The 27,401-nt window shown below is 42.3% G+C and overlaps 1 protein-coding gene across 1 annotated transcript in view; it reads left to right on the top strand.

Moving 5' to 3' along the window:
• SLC9A4 (solute carrier family 9 member A4) overlaps positions 1–26,473 on the top strand; it is a 73,287-nt gene extending 46,814 nt beyond the window's left edge. Inside the window, exons 7-12 of the mRNA XM_006166623.1 lie at positions 2,066–2,136; positions 3,929–4,090; positions 13,617–13,713; positions 18,088–18,219; positions 19,132–19,219; positions 26,118–26,473. Coding sequence (XP_006166685.1) covers positions 2,066–2,136; positions 3,929–4,090; positions 13,617–13,713; positions 18,088–18,219; positions 19,132–19,219; positions 26,118–26,473 — 906 coding nt within the window. The remainder of the gene's footprint in view (positions 1–2,065; positions 2,137–3,928; positions 4,091–13,616; positions 13,714–18,087; positions 18,220–19,131; positions 19,220–26,117) is intronic.
• The last annotated feature ends 928 nt before the right edge of the window (positions 26,474–27,401 follow it).

Consider the following 27,401-nt stretch of genomic DNA (forward strand, 5'->3'; position numbering starts at 1 on the left):
TTGGGGGGGAGAGGTTTTTGCCATAGGGCGCGTGCGCTCGCCAGACAGACAGAGAGAGACATAGAGACAGAAAGCGAGAAATCACCCCCTAGAGGGAATGATCACACCGCAATCCTTTCTCCTCCATTCTCCTCTCGGGATCTTGGACACACACGCACACGTGCCCGGCGTGAGTTCTAAGACACCAGGTCCGGGACTCGAACCGCGGTCAACTACGTGGGAGCCCAGCGACATAGCCATTACGCTAACTGCTGGTTCCCAATAAAACAATTCTTAAACAAAAGTTGAACATGGTCTCTACCTTTTAAGTTCAACACAATATTGATGGAATACCATTCTGTATATTTCCAAGGAGTAGAAACTAGACTATATGGGAGATCCAGGAGAAAGACTTCAGCCCAGTTACAAAAAAGTCATCCCAATCACTGTTTACTGATTGGCACATCAAGGAGAAATAAATATGTCCGAGCAGTGTTTGGGGCACTGGTCATAGTCACTGTGGCGGACAGCCAAGCTTCGAGGGGACAATTGGATCAGATATTTTAGGATTCTTCCCTCCCTGACAGTTCACAATTCTAGTGTTGGAGAAACTGATGAAGTCTTATAAAAACAGCCTAAATTTCATAGTCAAAGTCACCTGACGAAATAAAGTAATTTAAGTTCCAGGAAGTCCAAACAAAATTTCTTTCATTGCTCTTAACAAATATTTAAAAGATGAGAATAGGGAGTGTTTCAAAATCTGTAATGCAGGGACCAGCAGTTAGCCTAATAGCTATGTCGCTGGACTCCCACGTAGTCGACCGCGGTTCGTGTCCCGGATCTGGTGGCTTAAACTCACGCCGGGCGTGTGTGCGTGCGTGCCCAAGATCCTGAGAGGAGAATGGAGGAGAAGGGATTGCGGTGTGGCCATCCCCCCTGGGGGTGATTTCTCGCTTTCTGTCTCTCTCTCTCTCTCTCTCTGGCAGTGCACGCACCCTTTAGCAAAAACCTCTAAAAAAAATCTGTAATGCTGTAACTTTGTTGTAGGTTTTTTGTGTCAGTCTTCTCTGATTCATTATTTTAAGAAGTTACATAATTTCTCCGTATACTGAGAACTGTGGAACCTAGGTATTTCATTCCGTTTTCATTCGTTATGCTCTCTCTCAAAAACAGTATAATCATTGGTAGAAGACAGTGAATCATTTAAGAATATAAAAATAATTAATTTATTATGAAAAAAATTAAAAACCTATAGAGACTTAAGTGACTTCTAATTTGAATTATTTTAAGGCTAAATTGTAATTTTTTAAAGAGAATTTTGCTATGGGGTACATGCGCTCACTGGAGACAGAGAGAGACAGAGAGCGAGAAAATGGATGGTCATGCCACAATCCCTTCTCTCCTATTCTCCTCTTGGGATTTTGGGCATGCTCCCACATGTATCCAACTTGAGTTTGAGACTGCCGGGTCCAAGACTCAAACTATGGTCAGCCATTTGGGAGTCCTGCAATGTAACCATTATGCCACCTGTTGATCCCTGTAATTGTTGGTAAGATTGTGTTTTTTATAAATTCTTGTATATAACTTTGAATAAAACTAATGTATTATAATTGGCTTGGATGTGGAAATTTAAATACCTAATCCATTGATCAGATATGTAATGGAGAATATAGGTAAGTTTTGTTATTTTGTGTTATTAAGAAGACTATAGAATTACATTTTGAAAAACTGATTAAGTTAGATACTTGTGTATTCTTTTTTCTTTTTTCTTGGAATGACATTTAAAGTAATAGATATTAGGCTTTGCCTCCATCAGATTTAAGTAACACAAAATTGCCTAGATCATTCTAGAACAGTATTACTCAAACAGTAACTTATTTCTGTCACAAATTATGTGAATTATCAAGCACTTTATCTACAGATCTTTCAGTAATGAAACCAAGTTGTATTATAATAAAAACAGTGTATGTTTTAGTTCTATGAACTGAGTTATAGAAAAGAAAATATGTTCCAGGAAATAAAAGCCTCCTCTTTTTCCCTTCGTGCTGTTTCACCAGAAATCCTTTTCTTGTGTTTGGCTTGGCAGCTGATGGATCACTTGAAGGCTGGCATTGAAGACATCTGTGGACACTGGAGCCACTACCAAGTGAGAGACAAGTAAGAGGCTGAGGGTTTCATTATAACAGAGGGTGTTTCTGGTCAAGGGAACCTCTGAGAGAGGAGAAGAAATCTAGAGAAAGGGGACCAGCAAGATAACTGGCTGAGGAACCAACCAAGAATCAGTTGAAGGTCTTAGGCATGTGAGGCCTGGAAACAGAGAGGCCAGAGGAAGCATTGGGCTTGCTCTGGATTGTCTCAGCGAGAACAAAGACGAATGATGGTTGTAAATTTAAAAAGTCAGAGTTGAGTTTAAAAGAAGGATGAGGTTCCCGATGATAAGAGTAGCTCATCCATGGAATGACTGACTTCATGAAGCTGCAAAGGGAATTTGAGACATGCAATGGGTTCTGGAAAGAATTCCTTCATTGTAGGGAAGGCCACAGTGAAAGGATCCTTCCCACATAATAATTTTTTGAAAGTCCTGCTTTGCCAACATACTTGCATTTCAGAGCAGATTCTCTTCCTGGATTTAGTCTCAAGTTCACAAGGAGTGAGAGATTATGCTGTGAGTAGCTGGTTGCTAATGCTGTGAGCATGTGTCAGGTCACTACAGGAGTGTAAAAAGGGGAAACTTACGGAGGACAGGATTCTGCTCTGCTTATGTGGGGTAGATAAGGAAAAAGGAAAGGTGAGTCAGGATGTGGATGGCATGCGAGAACGACCCAGCCAGACAGCCAGCAGGGTATGGGCCATGGCAGCTCCTGAGGTTGAAAAGTACTTGGTCAAGATGAGCTAAGTGAGAAGAACGTCAGAGAAACTGTGAAGGTTGGGGCGCTGATTCCAATGGCTGAGGAGTTATTAGCAACTGTGGCCTCTCATGTAGAAGGTCAGAACACTAGAATGCTGAAGGGTGACCCAGCTGGAGCAAGAGTAGGCCTGGTCTGAGCCAAGCACTAATCACAGCGCACAGAAAATCAACCTGCTAACCCTGGAGGTGGCTTAGCTGACAAAGAACCTGCATGCCTCACGGACCAGAAAACCAATCAAAAGACAATAAGCCAGCGGCCCAGGAAGTTATATTCCTTCCAGAAAATAAAGCAGGTAGAAAAACTGCCCTTTGAATGTAACATGATTGGAAACGTTGGGAATTTAAACTCCAGACGAATAGCTGACTTCGAAGGTGGCGCACGCATATGTGCAGCTCAGTCTAATGGGCTGGCCACAGGTTGGCTGCAGCAGTCAGGGGCCCTCAGTGTCTAGCCTATTCAGAGTCCCTGTCATTCAGGCTGTAGGGATGTATGTGGGCTTTTTTTTTTTTTCTTTCTTTCTTTCTTTTCCCCTGTTAATTGGCAGGATTCAAATGCTCTCCAACATAATGGGGCAAAACTACTGTAACTACTGGGCCTTTAAACTTCCTGGGTTCTAGTTGAATAGTCCAGTATTACTGTAAGAGCAGCTGTGCTGTTAGGAGCTATTAGAATGGAACATTTGTTCAAAAGCCTCAGCCCCCTCATTTCTCCTCTCACAAGCAGGGCTGGGCCGGGCCTCCCCCGCACTCCACTTATGCATACTTTTTTGCCCTGATTGCAGCTTGTCCATTCCTTTTGTTTAGTTGATTTTTCAATGTATTCAGGCCACTGGGCCGTTCTTTCTTTATTTAAAAAGAAACGCACAAATACCATGGATTTTTGCAGAATATATTCAAATGCTATGAATTCCAGGCACCATATTGATGTTCCTCAGAATAAAGTTCAGTAGTACTTCGTTTTAAGAAAAACATGCATCCGTACATAATACAGAGATGAAAGAGCTTCAAAATGTTGTGTTTTTTTTTTTTCTTCATTTTTAGGTTTAAGAAGTTTGATCATAGGTATTTAAGGAAAATCCTGATCCGAAAGAACTTGCCAAAATCAAGCATCGTTTCTCTGTACAAGAAGCTGGAGATGAAGCAAGCGATTGAGATGGTGGAGACGGGGATACTCAGCTCCACAGCCTTTTCCCTGCCCCAGCAGTAAGTCCCGGCCACACTTGCATGGAAACTCTCGCTGTTAGGATTCCTAGAGGCATTAACTCATTGTTCAATTTTTTTTCTTTGAAGAATTATTTATTTGTTTAATTCAATTTGTTGTTGTTGTTGTTGTGTTTTAATTTGGCCAGAAAGAGACAGAGAGAGAGAAGGAAAGTGAGAAGGCAAGCTGCCAGGTCTGGGACTCAAACCACAGTCGACCACGTGGGAGTCCAGCACCTTAACCACCATGCCACCTACTGGTCCTCATTGTTCAATTTAAAGGTAATACTAGGGGTGACCAGAAAGAAGTAGGAAGAAGGCACCATGAAAAAAATATCTATGTCTAGGCATTTCATGGCATGACTCAGACTCAAAATGCTTCACTTAGTTTCTGAAACTTTCTTTCCAGCAAGAAATGCCTTCTTGGGCCAGCGCTGTGACCTCATGGTTGAGGGAGCCAGATCTCACGTGGCCAACCACGCAGTTCAACTCCCAGCCTAAGTGGCTCACAGGACACGCTGTGTGCCTTGCATGTGTATCCAGGATTCTGATAGGGTGGAGAAATGCAGGAGAAAGGGATTGCATCATATCCACCTGTCATTGGGGTGCCCCCCACCCCACATCTCGTCTCTGGTGAATGCACACACCGTCTGGAAATTTTTTTTTTTTTAAAAGGGCATCCTGGGACCAGCAGTTGGTGTAATGGCTATGTCGCTGGACTCCCATATTGTCGACTGTGGTTTAAGTCCCAGATTCAGTGGCTTAAATTCACACCAGGTGTGTGTGCGTGCATGCCCAAGATCCCAAGAGGAGAATGGAGAAGGGATTGTGGCATGGCCAATCCCCTCGGGAGTGCTTTCTTGCTTTCTGTTCTTCTGTCTCTGTCTGTCTTTCTGGCAAGTGCATGCATCCTATAGCAAAAACCCCTCAAAAACAACAACAAAAAAATAAATAAATAAAGGGGTGTCCTTTAGGTACATGAGACCTTTCTCTGAGAAAGAGAGGCAGATAGATTTATAGAATTGCAGAACATTTTGTAAGACTTTATCTTTTTTCTTCCTGACCCGTTCATTTGATTCTACCCTTCCTGCCGTTGTTTCTTCTCATAAGTCATTCCTCTTCTACTCTTACATGAGAGGAGACAAGTTAGCTTTCTGGGATGCTCACTGTCTGGGACTTGGGGATGAGTCTGGTAGTTAATGAACTATTTAAAGAGAAAGTTGTCCTTGTGAACGTGTCTAAGGCAAAGGTCTGTATGAGATCGTGAGGTTTACTGTGAGTCTCTGCAAGTCCAGCTTGGAATAGGGGGAGTCACCTGCCTTCCTGGAGAACAGAGGACTGTAGGGGAGGGTAATGCCACTTTATGCGGCCATTGTTATAATTTCCTTTGAAACCTGGTGTGTCTCGTCAAGCATCTGATAACCAGTTGTTCCAAGAGCCAATTAGATTTTTTTCGTTTAAAAAGCTGACTTAACTCTCTGACACTTAAGGGGTCTTTTCAATGTTACAAAATCTTTTGCCCTCTTACAGTTTTCTATGAGTTGGAGAAATTAATCACAACATCTATTTAGGATAAGAACACCAGCCCCCTCCATCCTGTCATCTTCAGCAGGTCAAGACACTTGATCATGAGCCTCAACTACATCCTCACATTTGAAGAGCAAATTGATAGAAGAGCTAAGAATAGATAGCAATAAAATTGTCACTAGTGCTGAGTGCTATTTCCCAGGTGACGCCTTCATTCTTTACCTGCTAATGAGTCAGAGACACCGTTGCCTTTCTCACAGGAACTGGAAAAGTCTAAACCAGCATCCTTGAGGGTTTCTCAGTATAAATAGAAAACTTTCTGTTTTATTTGTCAGTGAGACCATTTCTGTGGTTTATTTGTTTTGGTCTTGCCATTACATGGCATTTAAGGAAAGTTCCGGTACTAAAATGGAAAGTGTTAACAAATATTTATTGTCAGTGTTACACTGGGCTGTGGTAGAGCTTGAGGCAACAGGAAAACTTCATTGTTCAATTTAAAGGTAATACTAGGGGTGACCAGAAAGAAGTAGGAAGAAGGCACCATGAAAAAAATATCTATGTCTAGGCATTTCATGGCATGACTCAGACTCAAAATGCTTCACTTAGTTTCTGAAACTTTCTTTCCAGCAAGAAATGCCTTCTTGGGCCAGCGCTGTGACCTCATGGTTGAGGGAGCCAGATCTCACGTGGCCAACCACGCAGTTCAACTCCCAGCCTAAGTGGCTCACAGGACACGCTGTGTGCCTTGCATGTGTATCCAGGATTCTGATAGGGTGGAGAAATGCAGGAGAAAGGGATTGCATCATATCCACCTGTCATTGGGGTGCCCCCCACCCCACATCTCGTCTCTGGTGAATGCACACACCGTCTGGAAATTTTTTTTTTTTTAAAAGGGCATCCTGGGACCAGCAGTTGGTGTAATGGCTATGTCGCTGGACTCCCATATTGTCGACTGTGGTTTAAGTCCCAGATTCAGTGGCTTAAATTCACACCAGGTGTGTGTGCGTGCATGCCCAAGATCCCAAGAGGAGAATGGAGAAGGGATTGTGGCATGGCCAATCCCCTCGGGAGTGCTTTCTTGCTTTCTGTTCTTCTGTCTCTGTCTGTCTTTCTGGCAAGTGCATGCATCCTATAGCAAAAACCCCTCAAAAACAACAACAAAAAAATAAATAAATAAAGGGGTGTCCTTTAGGTACATGAGACCTTTCTCTGAGAAAGAGAGGCAGATAGATTTATAGAATTGCAGAACATTTTGTAAGACTTTATCTTTTTTCTTCCTGACCCGTTCATTTGATTCTACCCTTCCTGCCGTTGTTTCTTCTCATAAGTCATTCCTCTTCTACTCTTACATGAGAGGAGACAAGTTAGCTTTCTGGGATGCTCACTGTCTGGGACTTGGGGATGAGTCTGGTAGTTAATGAACTATTTAAAGAGAAAGTTGTCCTTGTGAACGTGTCTAAGGCAAAGGTCTGTATGAGATCGTGAGGTTTACTGTGAGTCTCTGCAAGTCCAGCTTGGAATAGGGGGAGTCACCTGCCTTCCTGGAGAACAGAGGACTGTAGGGGAGGGTAATGCCACTTTATGCGGCCATTGTTATAATTTCCTTTGAAACCTGGTGTGTCTCGTCAAGCATCTGATAACCAGTTGTTCCAAGAGCCAATTAGATTTTTTTCGTTTAAAAAGCTGACTTAACTCTCTGACACTTAAGGGGTCTTTTCAATGTTACAAAATCTTTTGCCCTCTTACAGTTTTCTATGAGTTGGAGAAATTAATCACAACATCTATTTAGGATAAGAACACCAGCCCCCTCCATCCTGTCATCTTCAGCAGGTCAAGACACTTGATCATGAGCCTCAACTACATCCTCACATTTGAAGAGCAAATTGATAGAAGAGCTAAGAATAGATAGCAATAAAATTGTCACTAGTGCTGAGTGCTATTTCCCAGGTGACGCCTTCATTCTTTACCTGCTAATGAGTCAGAGACACCGTTGCCTTTCTCACAGGAACTGGAAAAGTCTAAACCAGCATCCTTGAGGGTTTCTCAGTATAAATAGAAAACTTTCTGTTTTATTTGTCAGTGAGACCATTTCTGTGGTTTATTTGTTTTGGTCTTGCCATTACATGGCATTTAAGGAAAGTTCCGGTACTAAAATGGAAAGTGTTAACAAATATTTATTGTCAGTGTTACACTGGGCTGTGGTAGAGCTTGAGGCAACAGGAAAACTCCATCATGCTGATATTATTTATATTTAAAGTGTTGTTATTTTATTCATCCAGGATTTTATGTTTAATTTTGCTATAGGGTGTGTGTGCTCCTCATAGGGAGACAGACAGAAAAAGAGAGAGAGAGAGAGAGATAAATCACCCCCCCCCCGGGGGAGATACCCACATCACAATCTCTTCTCCTCCATTCTGTTCTTAAAATGTTGGGCATGCACACATGCTCAGTATGATTCTTAAATCGCAGGGCCCAGGACTCAAACCATGAAATCAACCATGCGGGATCCAGCCTCCTTCAGCTCCATGCCACCTGCTGACTCCATCAAGGACTTTTGCATTGACTTTTTTTTTTTTTCATTGCCACAGGGCACTTGCACTTGCTGGAGAGAGAGAGAGAGAGAATAATCACTCCTCTTCCACCCCATGGGACATAGTTAAGCCACAATCCCCCTTCCTCCATTTCTCCACCTGATCAGGATTTGGGCCATGCTCACGCACTCTCCTGGCGTGTTCTTCATGCCTTGGGGCTGAGATTCTCACCACAGTCAGCCATATTGGATCTGGCTCCCAGTGCACAGAGTTAACCAGTGTCCTATAGAGCCAGCCCTGTACAGGCTTGTATTTATTTATTAAATATTATATTTAAATCTTACTTAATTACCGAGCTTTTTAGCACCTCCTTACGGTCTGTGTCTTAGATCCAGCTCTGTTCATTAGATACCTCGAAGGTGGCCAGCATTTGAAGACAGGTACAGTCCATGCCCTCATGGACACCATTCTCCAGTAGGGTCTTGACATTAATGGAAAGGGCCACATATATGTAATCCTAAAGAACAGGGAACTATGGGGGTATGTGAGAGGTGAGCCTCCTCCGATCTCCTGGTGTCTGACCTGCTCACTGAAGCATGATTGGAGCCCATGCAGTGGCGGAGGGCTGGACAGCTGCAGGCGGTTTAGACCATTAGGAACTTCCTCAATGGGCTTGCTCATTAGCTATGTGAGCTCTTGGTCTAGGAATGTAGGGGTGCTTATCTCAAATGAGAATCAGTCTGTCATGTGGCAAAGTGTGTTTTGAATCTCTGTGTTACATCACAGTGGTCACAAGCAGTGACTCTAATTTCTGACTTCAAGGCACATTTAAAACCAGCTTTATTTGGAGAGGACCTCCCACTTGAGTCGAAGATCTCTTCGGACATTTCTTCTGTTTTATTAAGAAAGCCTTATTGGCAAGAGAATTGTTTCCCCCTCCTATAGCCCAAACCAGTTAGTTAACTGGGTAAGAGAGGAGGATTTTTAAAGCTGATATTTAATACAAGTTTAGTATTTAAATTGCATTTATTTGATCTAATTAGAAATCTGTAGGACGTCAAGCAAAAAGGAATTCCTCTCCCGAGATCAAAGCAGCTAACTTTTTAAAAAACAAACCTTCATACAATAATAGGAAAAAGAAGTGTGTACTCAGCCTGCTTTTTATTATTCTGTAGGAGATGATAACAACAAAATGCACATATATTTTCTTCTTTAGAAGTCTGAGCAATTGTTCTACAAAGGTTTAGATTTCCAGTCTGTGACCTTCAGGAGAACGCTCTGGCCAGGGCTGTCCGTAACACTCACTGGATGCTGTTGAGTCCATGGACCCCACTGCTGTTACATTCATGATGCATCTGAACCTTGAAACAACCCTCTGGAGTAGATAGAATATGTATGATACTGTATCATGTCAAATATGAAGCAGCACTTCTCACCAATGAGTGGTACCCAGTTAGAAACGATCAAGGCAAAGAGGCTCAAACTGATTAAAAGTGTTGAATCTTGAAAAGATATTTTGATTAGGGACTGCATGGTGGTGCAGAGGTAAAATACAGTACTCTTCAAGGCTAACCCACATGGGAAGGTTCTTTATTCACATCTGGAGACCTCCCTGTCGATGCTGTGTGCATGCATGCCCATGTTTCAGGGCTGGCGAGGCTAGGGGTGGATTATGGAGTCAAGACCCTGTTGAGAGCTCTCTCTCTCTCTCTTCTCTCTCTCTCTTCCTTGCTTATTCAAAGAAATAAATAAACTTATTTTGACTGATATTAAAGGGACATTAAAACATTCATTTATAAAGTTACAGGCAAAACAAAGTGCACCCATGCAACTTCCAAATACTGTATTTTTTATTTTCAATTAATTCTTAAATTATCATTCATACATTAAACTACTGTATTTTTAAATCCCCAAATAATTTTAACATGACATTTATTTTGAAAAAAGCATAAAATAACTTCATTGTCATTTTGGAATTTTTTAAATTTGGTCACACATGACAGGCATGGATTTGTATTCCTGCATTCTTATATGAGAGACTCTGAGCTGTGGGTTCTGATGCCAGGGTTCACTTCCCTCATGGAAGATTGTGTTGTGGGGTGCAGGACCATCTTCTCAGCTGCTCTTCACACACCCTAGCCGTTGGTCACCTTGGTGACCTCTATGAAAGTAAGCAAGGCAGTGCCCAGAGCAGCTGGGGGTACCACCTGTGTTTGCAGTGGGCAAGACTTTCAGCCGCCTGAACTGTTCTTCCCAGGACTTCACATCTAAGATACTAACGAGAAGATGGAGTCTTCTAAATGATTCAATATACGATAGCATTTTCTCTTGGAGAATTCAGACCATGGCATGAATACATTGTCTGCCTGGTTTCATAACATCACTGGAGCAGATTTTTACGTTATTATCCCTTATGACCGAAAAAAGAGTTACCTGACATGGGAACCTCTCCGTCAAATATATTTGGATTCAGTTTTTCCCAGTTCGATTTTAATATCTGCGAAATTATTGCAGATCTTTTAAGGTGACAGATTCCCTTAATGGAGAATGTAATGAATGCTCCAATGACAAGTCATCCAGCTTGTAATCCAAATCTTTTAAGCTAGAGAGTTTTATTATTAATGCCGTTTTTCTAAGGATCGTAGCTTTCCTGCGATCGCAGTATGAGCATGGCAGAGATGGTTTTGCCAGTGAGGTGGCATGAAGAAGCCCAGGTCTCACCTTGCCCCGGTTGATCATGCCTCTGTACGATTCTGCAGCTTCTCGGCGAGGGGGGGGTGCCTTTGAGGTCCAGTATTCCTCACTGGCCTGCAGCCCGGATGGACTTTCCCTAGGTCTGGCTGTCCCCAGAATGGTCTTGGAACCTGGGGAGAACACCCAGCTGGAGCGACTACCATGTCAAATTTTGCTTTACTGTTGCCTTTATCAGTGTTTTTTTGTTTGTTTGTTTGTTTTGGGGGGAGCGAGGAGTTTTTGTTTGTTTGTTTATTTGTTGGTTGGTTGGTTGGTTTATTATGAACACAGAAAATGGAGTTGTTTGGCTAGCTCTTACTTCTGCTCAGAAATACATTATACCCACCACAATAAAGGAAGGTGCTCAGATCCTGGGAGTGTGTAGGCGTATCTACAGCAGAATAAACTTTATTTGAAAGGCTTTCACGATTAGTTTGAAATGCTCTGATAGCAGTGTTTAGGTCACTAAGGGAGGTAACTGAGTATCAACAGAGGTGACATTTACAGCTCTGAGATACGGAAACTGATTTCTATAATTTTGTAGAAAGGGCATTGGTCAATCTACAGACAGCATTGCTGAATAAAATCGTAATGGACTGTGAGGCCCAGTTTCCAAGTCCTTTCAAATCTGTTAACCACTGTGCATTACTTTCAAAATATTCTTGCTATTTATGGCCTTATGTCTGGAAGAAAATACTGAAAGTTGGCTTATCTTGAAACTAGTTATTATTTGTCTCTGTGATCAATTGTTTTAAGATCATATGCAAGTATATGTTAAAGCTACTAGTGTCCTGGGACCAGCAGTAAGCGTAATGGCTAAGTCGCTGGACTCCCACGTAGTCGACCATGGTTCGAGTCCCGGACCCGGTGGCTTAAACTCACACTGGGTGCGTGTGTGTGCGTGCCCAAGATCCCAAGAGGAGAATGGAGGAGAAGGGATTGCAGCATGGCCATCCCACCTGGGGGGTGATTTCTTGCTTTCTGTCTCTCTGTCCTTCTGGCGAGCGCATGCACCCTTTAGTAAAAACGTCTCAAAAAAAAAAAAAGAAAAAAGAAAGAAAGAAAGAAAGAAAGAAAGAAAGAAAGAAAGAAAGAAAGAAAGAAAGAAAGAAAGAAAGAAAGAAAAAAGCCGCAAGTGTCCTTATACAATTAAAAAAAATAAACTATAGGTAGGAAAAACAAAAACTGGGGCCAGCAGAGGGCATAGCAGTACATTGCTGGACTCCCATATGTTCAACCGTGGTTCGAGTCCCAGACCCAGCTGCTTGAAACTCATGCCCAGTGTGTGTGCATGCATGCCCAAGGTCTTGGAAGGAGAATGGAGGAGAAGGAATTATAGCATGGCCACCCCTTCAGGGGGTGATTTCTCATTTTCCCTCTCACTGTCTCAGTCTCTTTCTGTCCCTCCCCCTTGAGTGCATGTACTCTAAGGCAAAAACTTCTACAAAAAAGAGAGAGAGAGAGAAAACAGAAAACAAAGCAACCCCATTAAAGCTTATACCAAGATGTAAAAAGATGTGATAGCATTTAAAGGAGGGTTTAACTTTCTTTAGTTCTCTTTTACGTTTTTCAGTGACTATATATTATTCATGTAATAAAAAGTTTTTTGAATTGTTGTCACTAGATTGTAATAAGATACGGTTGTCATGTGAGAATTCTTCTCATAGCAGTGTCGTGCCTTTCAGATCCGCAGAGGACAATTGTGCATTGACTGCTCGCTTGGACATGATCTGGTTTTTGAACCCTTCTGGGTGGGAGTGGGTGGGTCGCGGTGTCCGGTGTCTCAGAGCTGGGCAGACTTTCATGGTGGGCGTGGTCTCATTCCCCTGTATAATGTGCTCCTGGTTTGTTAAATGATTCTTTAACCAAAGATGAAATCCTTACAGCCACATTTCTAAGATAAAGGTACTCATGAAACGAGTATTCTCTCAGATCAGCGCTACTACAGATGTGGAAAACGTGGCACTCAGCTGTCGTTGGTCCGTGACCTACGCGTCACCTGTCCACAGAGAGAGAAGCACAGAACTAAGAGAGGGAACCTTTGACTGAATAACTTCACCTCTGTCGAATTTAGCAGGAGACTATTTGAGTGGTGTTTTATATCATTTTCAAGTAATTGATTTCATTGCATTTTACAAATTGTCGATTCATAACAGATTTAGGAGAAAAATATTTACTCGTTTGTCACCACCTTAAACCCTTTTTAAAAAGGGTTAGAATGAGTGTCCTGTATAAAACAGGATCTTATTTTTTCTTTCTTTCTTTTTTTTTTTTTTTGGAGAGATTTTTGCTATAGGGCACATGCGCTCCCTGGAAAAACAGAGACAGAGACAGAGACAGAGACAGAAAGCAAGAAATTACCTCCCCACAGGGGATGGCCACGCCACAATCCCTTCTCCTCCATTCTTATCTCAGGGTCTTGAGCATGCATGCCCATGTGCCTGGCATAATTAAAGCCACCAGGGCTGCCGGGTCCAGAACTCGAACTGCTATGTGGGAGTCCAGTGATGTAACCATTATGTCGTCTGCTGGTCCTGAACAGAATCATATTTTGAAATTTGAAAGACATGTTCTGACATTTCAGATCAACTTGCTAAAGCCATTGGAAACAGGAGATTCAGACAGGAGTTCTGGCATCTTGGGTTTCATTAGTGCAAGATAAGGCCCTCTGGCATTTTTGTGGCACCTCCTACTGAGACGGAAGAATAATGTTTGGCTTCCTTCCAATGATGTTTCAGGGCCCAGCGGGTACAAGGAGTGAAGAGGCTCTCCCCGGAAGATGTGGAGTCCATGAGGGACATTCTGACAAACAACATGTACCAGGTCCGACAAAGGGTGCGTATCATCCGTTCTCGCTCACATTGTCCTTGTGGATGCAGCTTCCTGCCATGCCTTGCCCCTCTGCTGCGTCTGGACGACAGAAAGCTAGTTACGTTTCTGCTGCAAAATGGGAACCTGTGGCATAAAAATAAATGCAAATCCAGGCACTGACTCTAGGGGTCAGGCTGCCCTAGCCCTGCAGCTCGGTGCGTTCTTGAACTAGCAGGTCTCCTTCCTCCAGACAGGCAAGTGGTGGAGCTCATTCACCTGCCTGGGAGCAAGGAACCTGGTCCCTAACCCTAAGCCTAACCCTAAGCTGTCCCAGGATGCAGATGACAGTTGAATTGCTTCAGTTACATTGACTAGAGGTTTAGAGAGTTTGGGTTACAATATTGAAAGTATAATGCTGAAAGCCGGAATAAAAGGAGACATATTAGGCATCTTCTTTCTCAGTTTCGGAATCTATCCCAGTTCTCAGCAACTAGTCCAAATCATACACTAAGAACTTTTAGAAAAACTTACCCATTGCCCCTAGAAATGTTCTCTGAGCGGGCAGTGGATGAGTCTGAGATACTAAATCAAATTTCAACCTGTGTTATCTCATCATTTCTCATTTGCCTTTTTTCAAATGTAAAGATCCAATTGCTCACCCCAATTCCTGGGGTAAATCCACTGTGAAGGTCTTCAGTTTGTGACTATGTCATGGATCATAGTTTTCATAGAATTAAAAAAAATATATAAATCTAGTCAAAGCTCCTCATTTGCAAGTAGAACAGGCTGAGGTTAGCAAGGCTGCTTGTCTGACTTGCTCAAGGTCACCCAACAAACCCAGGTTAAAATGCAGGCTTCCAGCCACCGGCCCAGTGCTCTCTCCATGACTCATGACATAGGCCAGTGAAAGTGAGTGCTGTTGGCTGCTTGTTTCAGAACAGTGGACGCTGAGGGTCAGGAGGCAGTGAAAGGCACACGGGCCAGCACGAATCATAATGCTCTTAGAGTAAATTCCAAGGCTTTCAGATCCTTCCAAGTGAAACTGTTTCAGTGGAACTATCACATCCCGCCTTGGATAAATAGATAAGAACTTCCTGGTTTGAAGAATGTGGCTAGGCTAGTGAGGGCCAGGGCCTGCACCTGGTGCTCAGCCTTTCCCCACGCCACTGAAGAACTCAGGGAAAGGTCATAAATGGAGCTGGCGACCCAGGACGTCACAATCTGCAGTGAGGCCCTCCTCCCCTGACTTTCTGTGCTTGGATGCTCCCCCTTTCTTCCTCTGAGCTATTCGGCATCTCCCTTGCTTACTGCACCCAAATTTAAGCACATGGGCCTCCTTTCGTTTGATGGGTTTCTGCTGAGCACCATGGGGAGCCCAGTGAAGAGACTATAATTGATGAACAGGGGAGCTACAGCACTGGCCTCCACCTCTGTAACTTTGAGAATAAGCCCCTACCCCTCCATGTGCTTTTCTCTCGACCCCAACCTTATAGAGGTCATGCGAGTCCTCTCTTGTATCACGGTCCTCTTACTCCCTGGGAGGAAAAAGTATTCTGAATTCGTAACCTGGGGCAACCACACATTCACTCTGCTTTTACTTTTTAACATTTATTTCTCATTTATTTATTTCCTCTGTGTGTGCATGTTTGTGAGAGAGAGAGAGAGAGAGAGATGCAGAGAGACAGGCACCCCAAACAAGGCCCCAGTAGAACCAGCCAAGTATTAGGAACGCTGCACCGAATAATACAAAGCCTTTTCTCCCGCAGAGCCCAAGCTTCAGTGGGAAATGCAGGCTTGAACTCATCTCTGATTCCTGCATTAAAGGGTGGAAACAGGGGAAGGGAAGGGTACACGTGCATATTGACTAGATGCACAGGACTGTCTATACTCCCTGCGCCCTGCAGTACAGACCACGGGTGACGGACTGTGAGGTCAGGCGGAAGACCAAGTCACCCAGTGTTCCTTAAAGCACAGCCTCTCCCCGAGAGTAGGAAATTCCTCCTAGCGACATACACACACACACACACACAGGCGGAATTCAGTTTTGCACAACTTTAACATTGATTTTAAAATGTAACTGTGTGGGGACCAGCAGATGGTGTAATGATTAGATTGCTGGACTCCCACCTGGCCAACTGCAGTTTGAGTCCCAGACTCGATGGCTTGAAACTCAGGCAAGGCACGTGTGTGTGTGCGTGTGTGTGTGTGTGTGTGTGTGTGTGTGCCCCAAATCCCAAGAGGTATTACATTGTAGCCATCCCCTCGGGGGGTGATTTCTGGCTTTCTGTCTGTTCCTCTCTCTCTCTCTCCAGTAAGCCCGTGATCCTTATAGCAAAAATCTCTTGCTAAAAAAAAAAATAAAATGAAATAAAACAACAGTTTGCCCCCATATTCTGGATACTAAATTATTTATTAGTTTCCATCCTCTCATATTTCAGTGCACAAAATGCACTTAAGTTAAGGTTCACCATTAGTGATGGTGGATAACAATCTGTATCTTAAATTGTCCTCACAACTCTTTTTTTTTTTTTCTGAATTCTTGTCAGATCAATTAATCTGTCAGAAGTGGTTGATAAATAGCTCGTGTCAGAGAAGGATGTTGGTGTTGGCCCCTCCTCACTGTTTCCTTGGCCTACAGGTCATGCCTCCTCTATGGAGCTACTTTTGGAGAGTTCTACTTCATAAGGATTTGCTTGGTTCAGAAATATTAAAAACCAAAATCTACTTAAACAGAAAGCCAATGAAACAGCGCTGTTGTCGATTCTCTGTGCTGTTACTGACACCCACATCTGTTCTGACAGAAATGTCACCATCTCACGTAGGGACCACGTGAGGGCCCATCATAAAGCCGCATATTAAATACTATTGTAATAAAGCTTAATCTTTGGTATTTTTTTAAACTCTCAAGAGTTTATTTCTTCCAAGAGGGAGGCAGAAGGAGAAAGATAAGGAGAGAAAAGAGAGAGAAAGACAGCCCCAGCTGGATCTTCGGGCTACAACGTGTCCCCAGTCTCAGCCAGCCCGGATCGCAGGCACACGTGTGATCCTGGCACGCCCAGGGTGGCCTCCTTGGAGTGTAGGTATTCAATCCTAGAGAGCCGGCCTGGAGGGTGGAGCCTCTGTCCTCATCACATCCCGCTCCATGCCCCTCTGGCCTTACCTCTCACCACACAGTGGTGCTTCTTTCTCCTGGGATAAATACATTTGCTGCATTTTGCCAGTGCTCCCGTCCCAAGTTGGGTAACAGCTCCCTAAACTCATTTGTTCCCTTGTCCTAGAATTTATTCCCAGGTTAACACCCACTCGTCAAATAACACCTCAGTGCAGTAAGAGAACCCTTCCCACACAAGACTGGACCTTGCGTCCTCTGCCCGTACAACCGAAGCCCCTGCAGATGCAGTGTCTCGCGCACCTGAGCATGTGACATTACACCCTTATGTGTCTGACCCCCCCCCCAAAAAAAAAGCCTGTAAGCCTTTTGAAGACCAGAATTCTAATATACTCGTTGTTTCTGATCCTGCCTTTAATGGCACGTGATACATAGAACATTTGCTCTACTGCAGTTGAACTACCTACTTTTGTTAAGGCATTCATTGTCCACGGGGCCAGCCCCTGCAGTTCTGATCCTACTATCCAGCAGGACTGGGGGTTTATCAGTGCAGGCACGAGCTACTTCCTGACCTGGGGCAGAATGGGCATTTCCTAGTGAACCCAAATGATCAATAAGGGAGAAAGAAATCCCAGTTCAGCACTTTGCAAATATCTGTTTGAAGACTGCTGTTGACCTATGGGCCATGACAAGTGGGTTGAGGACAAAGAGGACATAGTACATGAAGCTAGAAAGATTCCATCTGATGGACTGATTTTGTTTTTTAACCTTTTTTTAAACCTCAGGTTTAACCTGAGATTACGTCCTTTCTACCACTTTGGTTCATAGACCTTTTCCTCACCATATTGATGGATTGATAGAAATGGATTGATCTGTATGTATGCACCTATAAATGGCAACATTTAAAGGCAGCAAAACCCATAGAAATTCTTAAAGTAGTTTTGCTATTTTCTCTATTCATTAAATTTAAATGCCCAGGAACTACTGACCTGGCAGAGAAAACATGACCAAGTGTGTGTATGGGGCAGAAAAAATGTGTGGTTGTCTGGTCTGGGGCGGGATGGGGGAGAACTGCAAGGACAACAGAGCAGAAGGCACAGGCTCCAGCCACAGCTCCACCCAGAGCGTGATCTCCGGGGAACAGACTCTCGAGGCCTGCAGCTTGCTGGCTCATCTGCAACGGAGGCAAACATTCAGACAGCCTTAGGTTCCAGATGTTTCCATGGCCTCCTGAGGCAGCAAGTTGTACTAGAGGAGTCTACCTGGTTGACATTCCATTCTTGTTGCAGACACTATCCTACAATAAATACAACCTCAGACCCCAAACGAGTGAGAGGCAGGCCAAAGAGATCCTGATCCGCCGCCAGAACACCTTAAGGGAGAGCATGAGGAAGGGCCACAGCCTGCCCTGGGGAAAGCCGGTAAGTGGGGCCTGTAGCCACGGCATGTTCCTTTGGTGTGCATACATGTATCTCCTGATGACTGGGCCTGTCTCTGCACAGGGCCTCGGGGATATTACCACCCTCAAGCAATTAAAAACTCCATCATGTTGCCAGAAAGACGGGAAAGCAAGAGAGGGTAGGATGCCAAAGCAACCTCTTTCTCTGAACCCAGGGCTTAAGGAACCTGACGCATCTGCCCAGGGATGCATGGCAACCAACTCTCCCACTGGGCTTTGACTCCATACCCAGACCCTAGAACTCTCCAGGGGACCTCCACAAACCAGACCCTCTGGCCCTGGGAAACCTACTTCTCTCCCAGGAAACTACAGGGAGGGATTTATGATTTGCTCTTGTAAGATTCTTGGGCCTCATCTTCCCATCACTCACTGTGCACCTGCACTCTTCCCATTGGAGGCTGACTGGAACCAATTTACTAGGACTTCTGGATAGAGGTTTGATCTGGAGCAGACCCTAATCCCAGTGAAGATTAACTGTGGAGGTTCATCATGATCTGTTATGTCATGAGACGTAATGGAAATGCACATCAAAGACTAAGTGTTCTGCTTTCTTTAAACAAAAGTAACCCAAAGCCAGTCATCTAAACAAGATGTGAGGATAAGTCTATGTTCTTCCCCCTCTTTGCTATGTGAAGCTCTATTCTTTTTTCCCCCTCTTTTTGTGCGTGAATATATATGATGACTTTATTTATAACAGACAAAGACTAGAAACAATTTAAGCACTTGTCAACATTTGTGGTGTGTGAACAACATGTGGTATATCCATACATTGGAAAACTACTCCATGGTCAACACAAATGGACTACTGATGCATGCCGTGTGAAGCCCCCAGTCACAGTAGCTAATTTTTTTTTTTTCTACTTGTTACCAACAGGCAGGCACCAAAAACATCCGCTACCTCTCCTTTCCCCACAGCAACCCTCAGCCATCGAGCAGAGACGCAAGGGCTGCTGAGTTCACAGGTAACCTGCGTGCTTGGCCACTCTGCCAAAAGGCAAAACCAAAAGCATTATGACAAGAAAAAGAAGAGACAACTTATTTTACTGGTGAAAGTCAAAACTTTATTTATGGACATGCAAACTTGAACTTCATATCATTTTGACTTGTGAAATATGAGGGGTCTTCACAAAGTTTATGGAAAATATGTATTATGAAAAAATGACGCGTGGATTCCAAATTTCTTTTGTATGAAAATAAACACATATTTTAATTCCACTTTTTCTACAGACTTTTTGAAGCCCCCTTATATTATCTTTTTTTTTTTTTGAGTCATTTAAAAATGTAACAACCTTTGATAGCTCACAGGCCATCTAGAAAAGAAGTAGCAGGCTCAATATAGCCCAAGATCACAATTTGCTGACCCTTGTTTTAAAGAAAAATAAAAGGGGTGCTATGTTGAAGTTGTGGAGTCAATCCACAGTTTAAACATGAGCAAAACTGGTTAGGTTTCACTAGAATGATCTCATCAAATTTACTGATTCAGTGTTTCCCATTTAATACTGAATTTTTAAGTGAAAATTTAAAAATTAATCAAAACTGCTTATTATGCTAATGAAAGCCAAGCAACTAATTTTAAATGTATGCATAAATAATTTTTTATTCTCAACAGGTAGTGTATCATACCCGATATGCCAAGTTACTTATTTTGATTTTCTTAGCTTTTTAATCCTTCATTACATTGGAAATTTAAGTAAACTAAACATGTGGTTGGGACCAGCAGTTGGCGTAAAGGCTATGTCACTGGACTCCCACATAGTCGACTGTGGTTTGAGTCCGGGACCCAGTGGTTAAAAATCACACCAGGTTCATGTGCGTGCGTGCCCAAGATCCTGAGAGGAGAATGGAGGAGAAGGGATTGGGGTGTGGTCAGCCCCCCTGGGTGGTGATTTCTCGCTTCTCTGTCTGTCTCTTGTCTTTCTGGCAAGCGCACATGCCCTATAGCAAAAACTTCTCCAAAAATAAAAACTAAATAAATAAATAAACATGTGGGATTTTATAATTAAATCTTTGAAAATCACGTATAATTATTTTTCATAATAAATTTGTTTCTGATTAAAAACATGCTTTTGATATAAAATTAGTAGAGAAGCATAGGAAAAACAAGTCAAAAAGATTGAAAGCCCTCACATCCACATATAATCATCATATAACATATAACATTTTATTTCTCCTTTCTCTTGGTCCCTACCCATAAACAATTTTTAAAAATCATGAAAACAGCATCATAGTATAACATGAAATAAAGCATCGTCATTGTTTTGTAATTTTCATATATTGCCTAGTTCATTCAACATGTGGTTGACATATTTCCATGTCAATAGGTATTAATCTACTCTTTATTTTTAATGACTGAATAACAATTATATAGAAGTATCATAACTTTTCTAGCTAACTTCTAATTTAAAAGTATTTATGATTTTTAATAAATATAAACAGTGATGCATGATAAGTGTCCTGTTTTGCTTGTGATTGATTTATGCACACATAACCAATTATTCCCTCAGTAGATTTTCCTGAAAGTAACATTTGAAGGTTAAAAATCACATACACTTAAGCTTTTTTAAAAATAAGAATTATTTATTTTATTTATTATTTTTTATTTGCTATAGGGTACATATGCTCACTAGATAGACGGAGAGAAACTGAGGAAGGAAGCTGCCAGGTCTGGGACGTGAACATGTGGGAGTCCAGTGTTTCAACCACCATGTTACCTGCTGACCCCATGCTTCAACTTTTACATACTTTTCCAAAATACCCTCCCAAAAGATTATGTCACTAACTTACCCTTATACCAAAAGTATGTGAGGGTAGTTTTTTCCCATCGCCTTCACCATCATGAGACAGTGGTCAAACCTTTGAACATTCTGTGCTATGATGCCACAAAATTTCTGTCATGTTTAATTTTTATAGGAATCTCTTTGATTTTTAGTGAGATTCAACATTTTTTCATATTTTTTGGCTATACCTATATTTCTCTTGGAGAATCTTTTGTTTCTACCTTTGTCTATTTTTTTTCTATTTAGTCATTGATTTACTTTAAGTGACAGATGAACTCTATATAGTAAGGATACCATTAATTTCCTCTCCTGTATGTTACCAGTGATTTTTCTCTGTTTTACACATAACTTTATATATATATATATATATATATACCACAGAAAAATTAGAGGATGATTTATTCTTTTTTTTTTCATCTAGAACTTAAATAGTTTAATTTTCCCAGGTAAATTTCAATCCATCTGAGCTTCATCATTGTGTAAGGATTAAGACAGAGATGCACTTCAGACTATTTTCAAATGTTCTTGTCCCTGCAAGGTGAAATGCCACCTTCGTTATAGTAATTTATCCTGAAGAGAGGGTTTTGGACTGTCAATGCCATGTTATTGATCTAATCATCCATTCCCAGACTGCACTGTAGGAACTAGTATTATTTTAGGTCATTGGTGAGATATCCCACAAACAAAAGTAAGGGAAACAAAACAAGTGAGCACCAGATAGATCAAGGGTGTATTATAGATTAATTTTTAAAAATATTTTCAGGCACAGGAACCAGCAGTTAATGTAATGGCTATGTCGCTGGACTCCCACGTAGTCCACCGTAGTTTGCATCCTGGACCTGGTGGCTTAAAACTCACGCTGGGCACATGTGCGTGCGTGCCCAAGATCCCGAGAGGAGAATGGAGGAGAAGGGATTGCGGCGTGACCATCCCCCCTGGGGGGTGATTTCTCGCTTTCTGTCTCTATGTCTCTCTCTGTCTGTCTGGCGAGCGCACGCACCCTGCAGGGCCACCCTCTCCAAAAAAAATAAAATAAAATAAAATAAAAATAAAATATTTTCTGGCACAAATAATCCAGCACTATTTACGTTGTTTAAGTGAGCAGGAAAGAAGTCTCACAGTTACTTCTCATGAATTGAACATCAGTATCATACCACTAAGATTGCAGATGACAACAGAGCCGACTCACTTGAACAATGTGTGAATCTTATATGAATATAAATAATAAAATACAGCAGAACATTAAACAATACACCTTGCAAAGTGGAGTTTATTCCAGGATGTTGGCGATTGTTTAACATTTTGAATGTATTTATATTATTCGCCAAATTAATAGGTTTAAGACTTCTATCTTCTCAATAGATACCCTCACTAAAGGGCATCTCATTCATAAGTAAAAGCCGTAAAATGCCAGGAAAATATACATAGGTGATTTATGTGAAGAAAAAAATAAAATTTTTGTTCTCCATGCTGTTGTTTCCTCTCTGTAAGGAAATAATATTAGCACCTCCTACACACGACAATATTGTCCAAAAGTAAAGCCAGTCATACAAGGTAACTCATAAACGGGGTACATAAAACTGTTAGAACAGGGCCATAAGTCAAACAGTTCTGAGAAAATATTAGTCATTCTTGTTGTTACTATTGAGGGAGATTCAAGAAAACTTGACATGGGTAGGTATAGTAGTGCTTAAACGGAGGACAATGCTTCAAAAGGTTAGTTCTACATGAATTAATCTAGACATGAGTAAAATCTTTTTTTTTTTTTTTTTTTGGAGAGATTTTCACTGTAGGGCGCGTGCGCTCGCCAGGCAGACAGAGAGAGACATAGAGACAGAAAGCGAGAAATCACCCCCCAGGGGGGATGGTCACGCCGCAATCCCTTCTCCTCCATTCTCCTCTTGGGATCTTGGGCACGCACGCACACGTGCCCGGCGTGAGTTTTAAGCCACCGGGTCCGGGACACGAACCGCGGTCGACTACATGGGAGTCCAGCGACATAGCCATTACACTAACTGCTGGTTCCCATGAGTAAAATCTTAATCCCAGTGAATGTTTTTTCTTTCATATGTGCTTAATTGATTCTAAATTTCATCTAGGTTAAACTAGAACTCTCCGAAGGAAAAATAATGGTACCAGTTAGTTATCCTTTGTAAGTTCTCAAGGATCAGGGTGAAACTGAGATAGTCCTCAGGGTATGGCTAGATACAGTGATTATTGGAATTCAACTTCTCTACAAACCTTAAGTCTTTCTGCAGGAGAAGGTCAGGAGGTGGCAGAGGGTCTCTAGGGGAGACTGTGGAGTGCGATGTCCGTCCAACCATAGTCCCAGCTAGCCAGATGGATACCGGGAGAACATTTCCTTTCTAGCTCATTCCTTGCTCACCAGGGTCAGCAGAGCTCTTGCACTGAACGTGCAAAAGCTCCACACTGCTTTGGAAGACTCCATATACTCTTTGCCTTTGGGGTTCACTTGGTGTTATAAGTGAAAAGATCTCCCATAGAACGCGCCCCCAATGTCCTGAGACAGCCTAAAATTGACATGAACTGGGGAAGATGAAAAAGCTCTGGTTATAGATGCACCATGTGCATGCACTTACTGCCAGTGAATTGGACATCACAATAATAGTTAAAATGAAAACAGTGCTTACAGTGGTCACTTTTATGTTGGGAATATTTCACCACAATTTAAAATAATGTGTGTGAGGAGGCAGGAGTGAGGGTTGCACGTTGAGCTGCATCTCTAAACAGTGTATATGGAGTCAGAAGAGCACATTTTCGACAATTCTGTGGGTGTTAGGCTCTGCCTGCCCCTGGGTGCCCAGGTCCAGAAGTGAAGGCTGTCAGTCAGGTGGAAGGGAGAAGAACAGGCGCTCAGATTTCGTAGCAGAGGTGTCCACAGCTCCTTCCCTGGAACTGTGCTGCCTGAATGTTCACGGGCAGGAGGATTGTGTAATGTGAAGAAGGACAAAGCACAGTTTGCACGCTTCCTTCTTCCCTCTTCTGCTTCCCAGCCAACTTCTTCCATGAATTTTGGGCAGATCCAGTCACTTCAATTGCATGGAAATCTGCCAGTCACATACTCGAGTCTGCTTCTAGTGCTTAGATCCCACTTTATAGTAACCTAGAAGGTGGTCGGGAAGCCACAGTTAGAACCTGTGAATGGATGGGGAACAGGCACAGGGAGAGAAGGAGCAGGGTTTGTGGGGCAGAAGCATCTTAGGAGTATCCTCAGTGGCAAAGGATCAGAAGGAACTCTGGCCCAGGCCCAGTCAAAAAGCTCTAATTAAAGGGAAGTCACAAAAAAAAAAATGGACAAATACAAGAGTTCTTCTACAAGTTCATCAAACATGTATTATGGAAATCTTTATGTGTGGATTTCACATTTTTTGCACTAAAATAGACTTATACTTTAATTCTGTTTTCCCATGGACTTTTTGAAGTATTCACATAAACTAACATTGTTCTCTTTATTCAAAGCAGTTGTTACTCCCAACCACCCAACTTCCAAGCTACCTTTGTAGGATAATTTGGTCACATTTTGGAAAAACATTATCGAAGAGTATTTTAAGATTTCCTGGTGTCCCGCATTCTAAACATATCTTATCAAGTATAAACCTTTGTGAATGTTCATTCTAATGCTGGGATATTTTTTTTTTTTTTAGGACAAAGTAGGGAATGGGAGAAAGAATATACTTTCTGATTTCAATATAAATGTCTAAAAATACGTAATTCTCAGAATACTTAAAGGGAAAATAAATTTATAAGGTTATAATTGAGGAAACAAAAACAAATGAGATTTGTGAAAAATATTTATTCAAAGGCATGTGTGCATTGAACTAGGGAAAAGGCAAGGACCTAGTATAGGTGAAGCATTTGAAGATCCTCTGAGAGGGGGCGTTCCATAAATGCCCTGTGACTTCTCTCATGATATAGCCATCTCCTCCTGACCAAGATGTGCAAAAGAACCAGCACTGGCCTGAGAGCAGAGAGTGGATTCACAACCGGATGGGCCTTGCTCAAACTCCAAGCCCATCTTCCCCAGCTGTGTGGTAGTGAAGGTTCCCTTAATCTGGGGAAGCTCATCTTCTTTACCTACAATATGAGGATCTGATCTCGTAGAACCACTGTGAAATGGAAGGAAATAATATACCAGAACTGATTAGCACAGTGATGGGCACATAGTAAGTTCTTCACAGATGGAAGTTATCATTACCATCTTATCAACTAGTCTGCTCACTTGTTTATTCCTTTGATAGGCGAACATCCAGTCATACCCTGCTCTCTGCTGTGGCTCCTTTATCCCTCTGTTTCCCCAAGATAGGCTTTTTCAAGATCAAAGGGATAAAACTTCAATATAATATTATATTTCTGATAACCACTGATTAAAACAAACCACGAGCAGCCAGTGGGTGGCATGGTGGTTGAGGCACTGGATTCCCACATAGCTGATAGCAGTTTGAGTCCAGGGCCTGGTGGCTTGAAAATCATGCTAGGCCTATGTGTGTGTGTCCAAAATCTCAGGAGGAATATGGAGGGGAAGGGATTGTGGCGTGGCCATTCCCCGTTTTCCTCCCTCTGCATTTCTCGGCCTCTCTCCAGTAAGTGCACATGCCCCATGGCAAAAACCTAAAAACAAACAAACAAAAAACAATAAATAAATAAATAAGATAAAAATCAACCACTTTCCTGTGGCAATATCATATAACTTTCAATTTAGCATTGGCCTTGGACAAGACAAAGTATTTTGTGCCTTGAGGCCTTTGTCTATGGCCAGTGGATAATGATTTTATAAAAAGACATTACCTTACTTACCTGGGAGAGAATGGCTTGGCACACAGCATTTGTCCATCCATTTTTATTTACTTAAAATACTGCACAACTAGTTTCTGTGTCCCTTACCCACTGTCTACTTGGGAGAGTGACCTTGAAAAGGGAAAATCACCAGATAGTAAAGTTGAGTGTAAGGGCCGGAATCTCAGAATGGGCTCTGCTTCACTCTGAATTACTGCCATCTGGATACTAAGTCTTAACCCTGATCTTAAGTCTTGTTCTATCCCCTCCTTGTCATGATGTTTTCCAGAGGATGATAGCAGCGATCCAGGATTTCCATCCATCAGGTTCAGCACACCCCCCCAAACTGGGTCCTTCCAGGAGAGACGACTAACACAAGAGATCATCCCAATGAAGAGCTTGCACAGAGGAGGCAAGCCGATCAACCTCAGTCATAGAAACAGCATGAGCCAAGAAGAGCACATTGGCAGAGGCAGGAGGGCAGCTGTGAGACCCAAGCCATTGTTCCATGCAGTGGATGAAGAGTTTGAATCTGGAGAGGAGAGTGAGGGAGAAGCCTCAGCAACTGGGTCCAGATGGACAGCTGAGCATCCACATGGCAGGGAACACCACAAGTCCCACAGTCCTTTGCTCCAAAGAAGATAGTTTTAATGTCCACAAGATTCTTCTTTGTTTTTCAATAGTCCATCTTCCTATTGTTACAGAAGAAGGATTTTCAAAGTCCTGAGGAGACCTCTTGAGTTTACTCTTTGGAAGATATTAAACACGTATCTGTGAGAAGCAAGAAGACTTTTTTCGAGGATTGGTAGTATGCTGGCAGACTGTGCCACATTCTTAGCTGGTGTACCTTTGTAGATGAATTTCCTTGTAATGGTAGGAGTTAATCACCCCGGAAATTAGTTACTAAGAATTTCTAAGAACTCTCTTACCGGTCCATGTCTTATATTGAGATGTGAGTACCACTGATCAGTTATTCATATCGACTAGGCACATGTGCAATTTATGATCAAATGTGAACTAGGAGGGGCCCTTGAAGTCCCCTGGCTTAACCCCCTGTGTTTACAGATAAGGTCATCTTGACCCAGGTCACAGGTGAGTTGCTGGCTTCATGAGCTGACTGTCTCCTTCTCAAGGGAATGCATTTGATTTTTCTTTTGATACACAGTATGCAATAATTATATTTCAAAGGAGCAGTAAAGCTTGTTCTAATATTGCTATATTTAATTAGTAGCCATGATAGATGTGATAGAGACTCTAGCATTCATCTGGGAACATTGGGCTTATAGTCTACTTTATATTCGGAATATTTAAGAACAAATAACAGACTTTAATAACAATGATATGAACAACAGCTGTTTGTTAGGTATATATATGCAGCGTATGATATTTTGCTCTGTAGTTTGAAACTGTTTTCCAAACTATTATCCCCAAGTTGACTTAAACCTCACACTCTAGCTCAGCAGTTTCACTGGACAACCTTACCTTTCCTCTTTCTTTCTCTTTCCTTCCTTCTTCCGTCTGTCAAGCCAACAAGAGTTAACATTTATCAAGTATTATTTATTGTGCCAATGAC

This window comes from Tupaia chinensis, unplaced genomic scaffold (assembly GCF_000334495.1).
Source record: "Tupaia chinensis unplaced genomic scaffold, TupChi_1.0 Scaffold144276_1, whole genome shotgun sequence".
Classification (NCBI taxonomy): domain Eukaryota; kingdom Metazoa; phylum Chordata; class Mammalia; order Scandentia; family Tupaiidae; genus Tupaia; species Tupaia belangeri.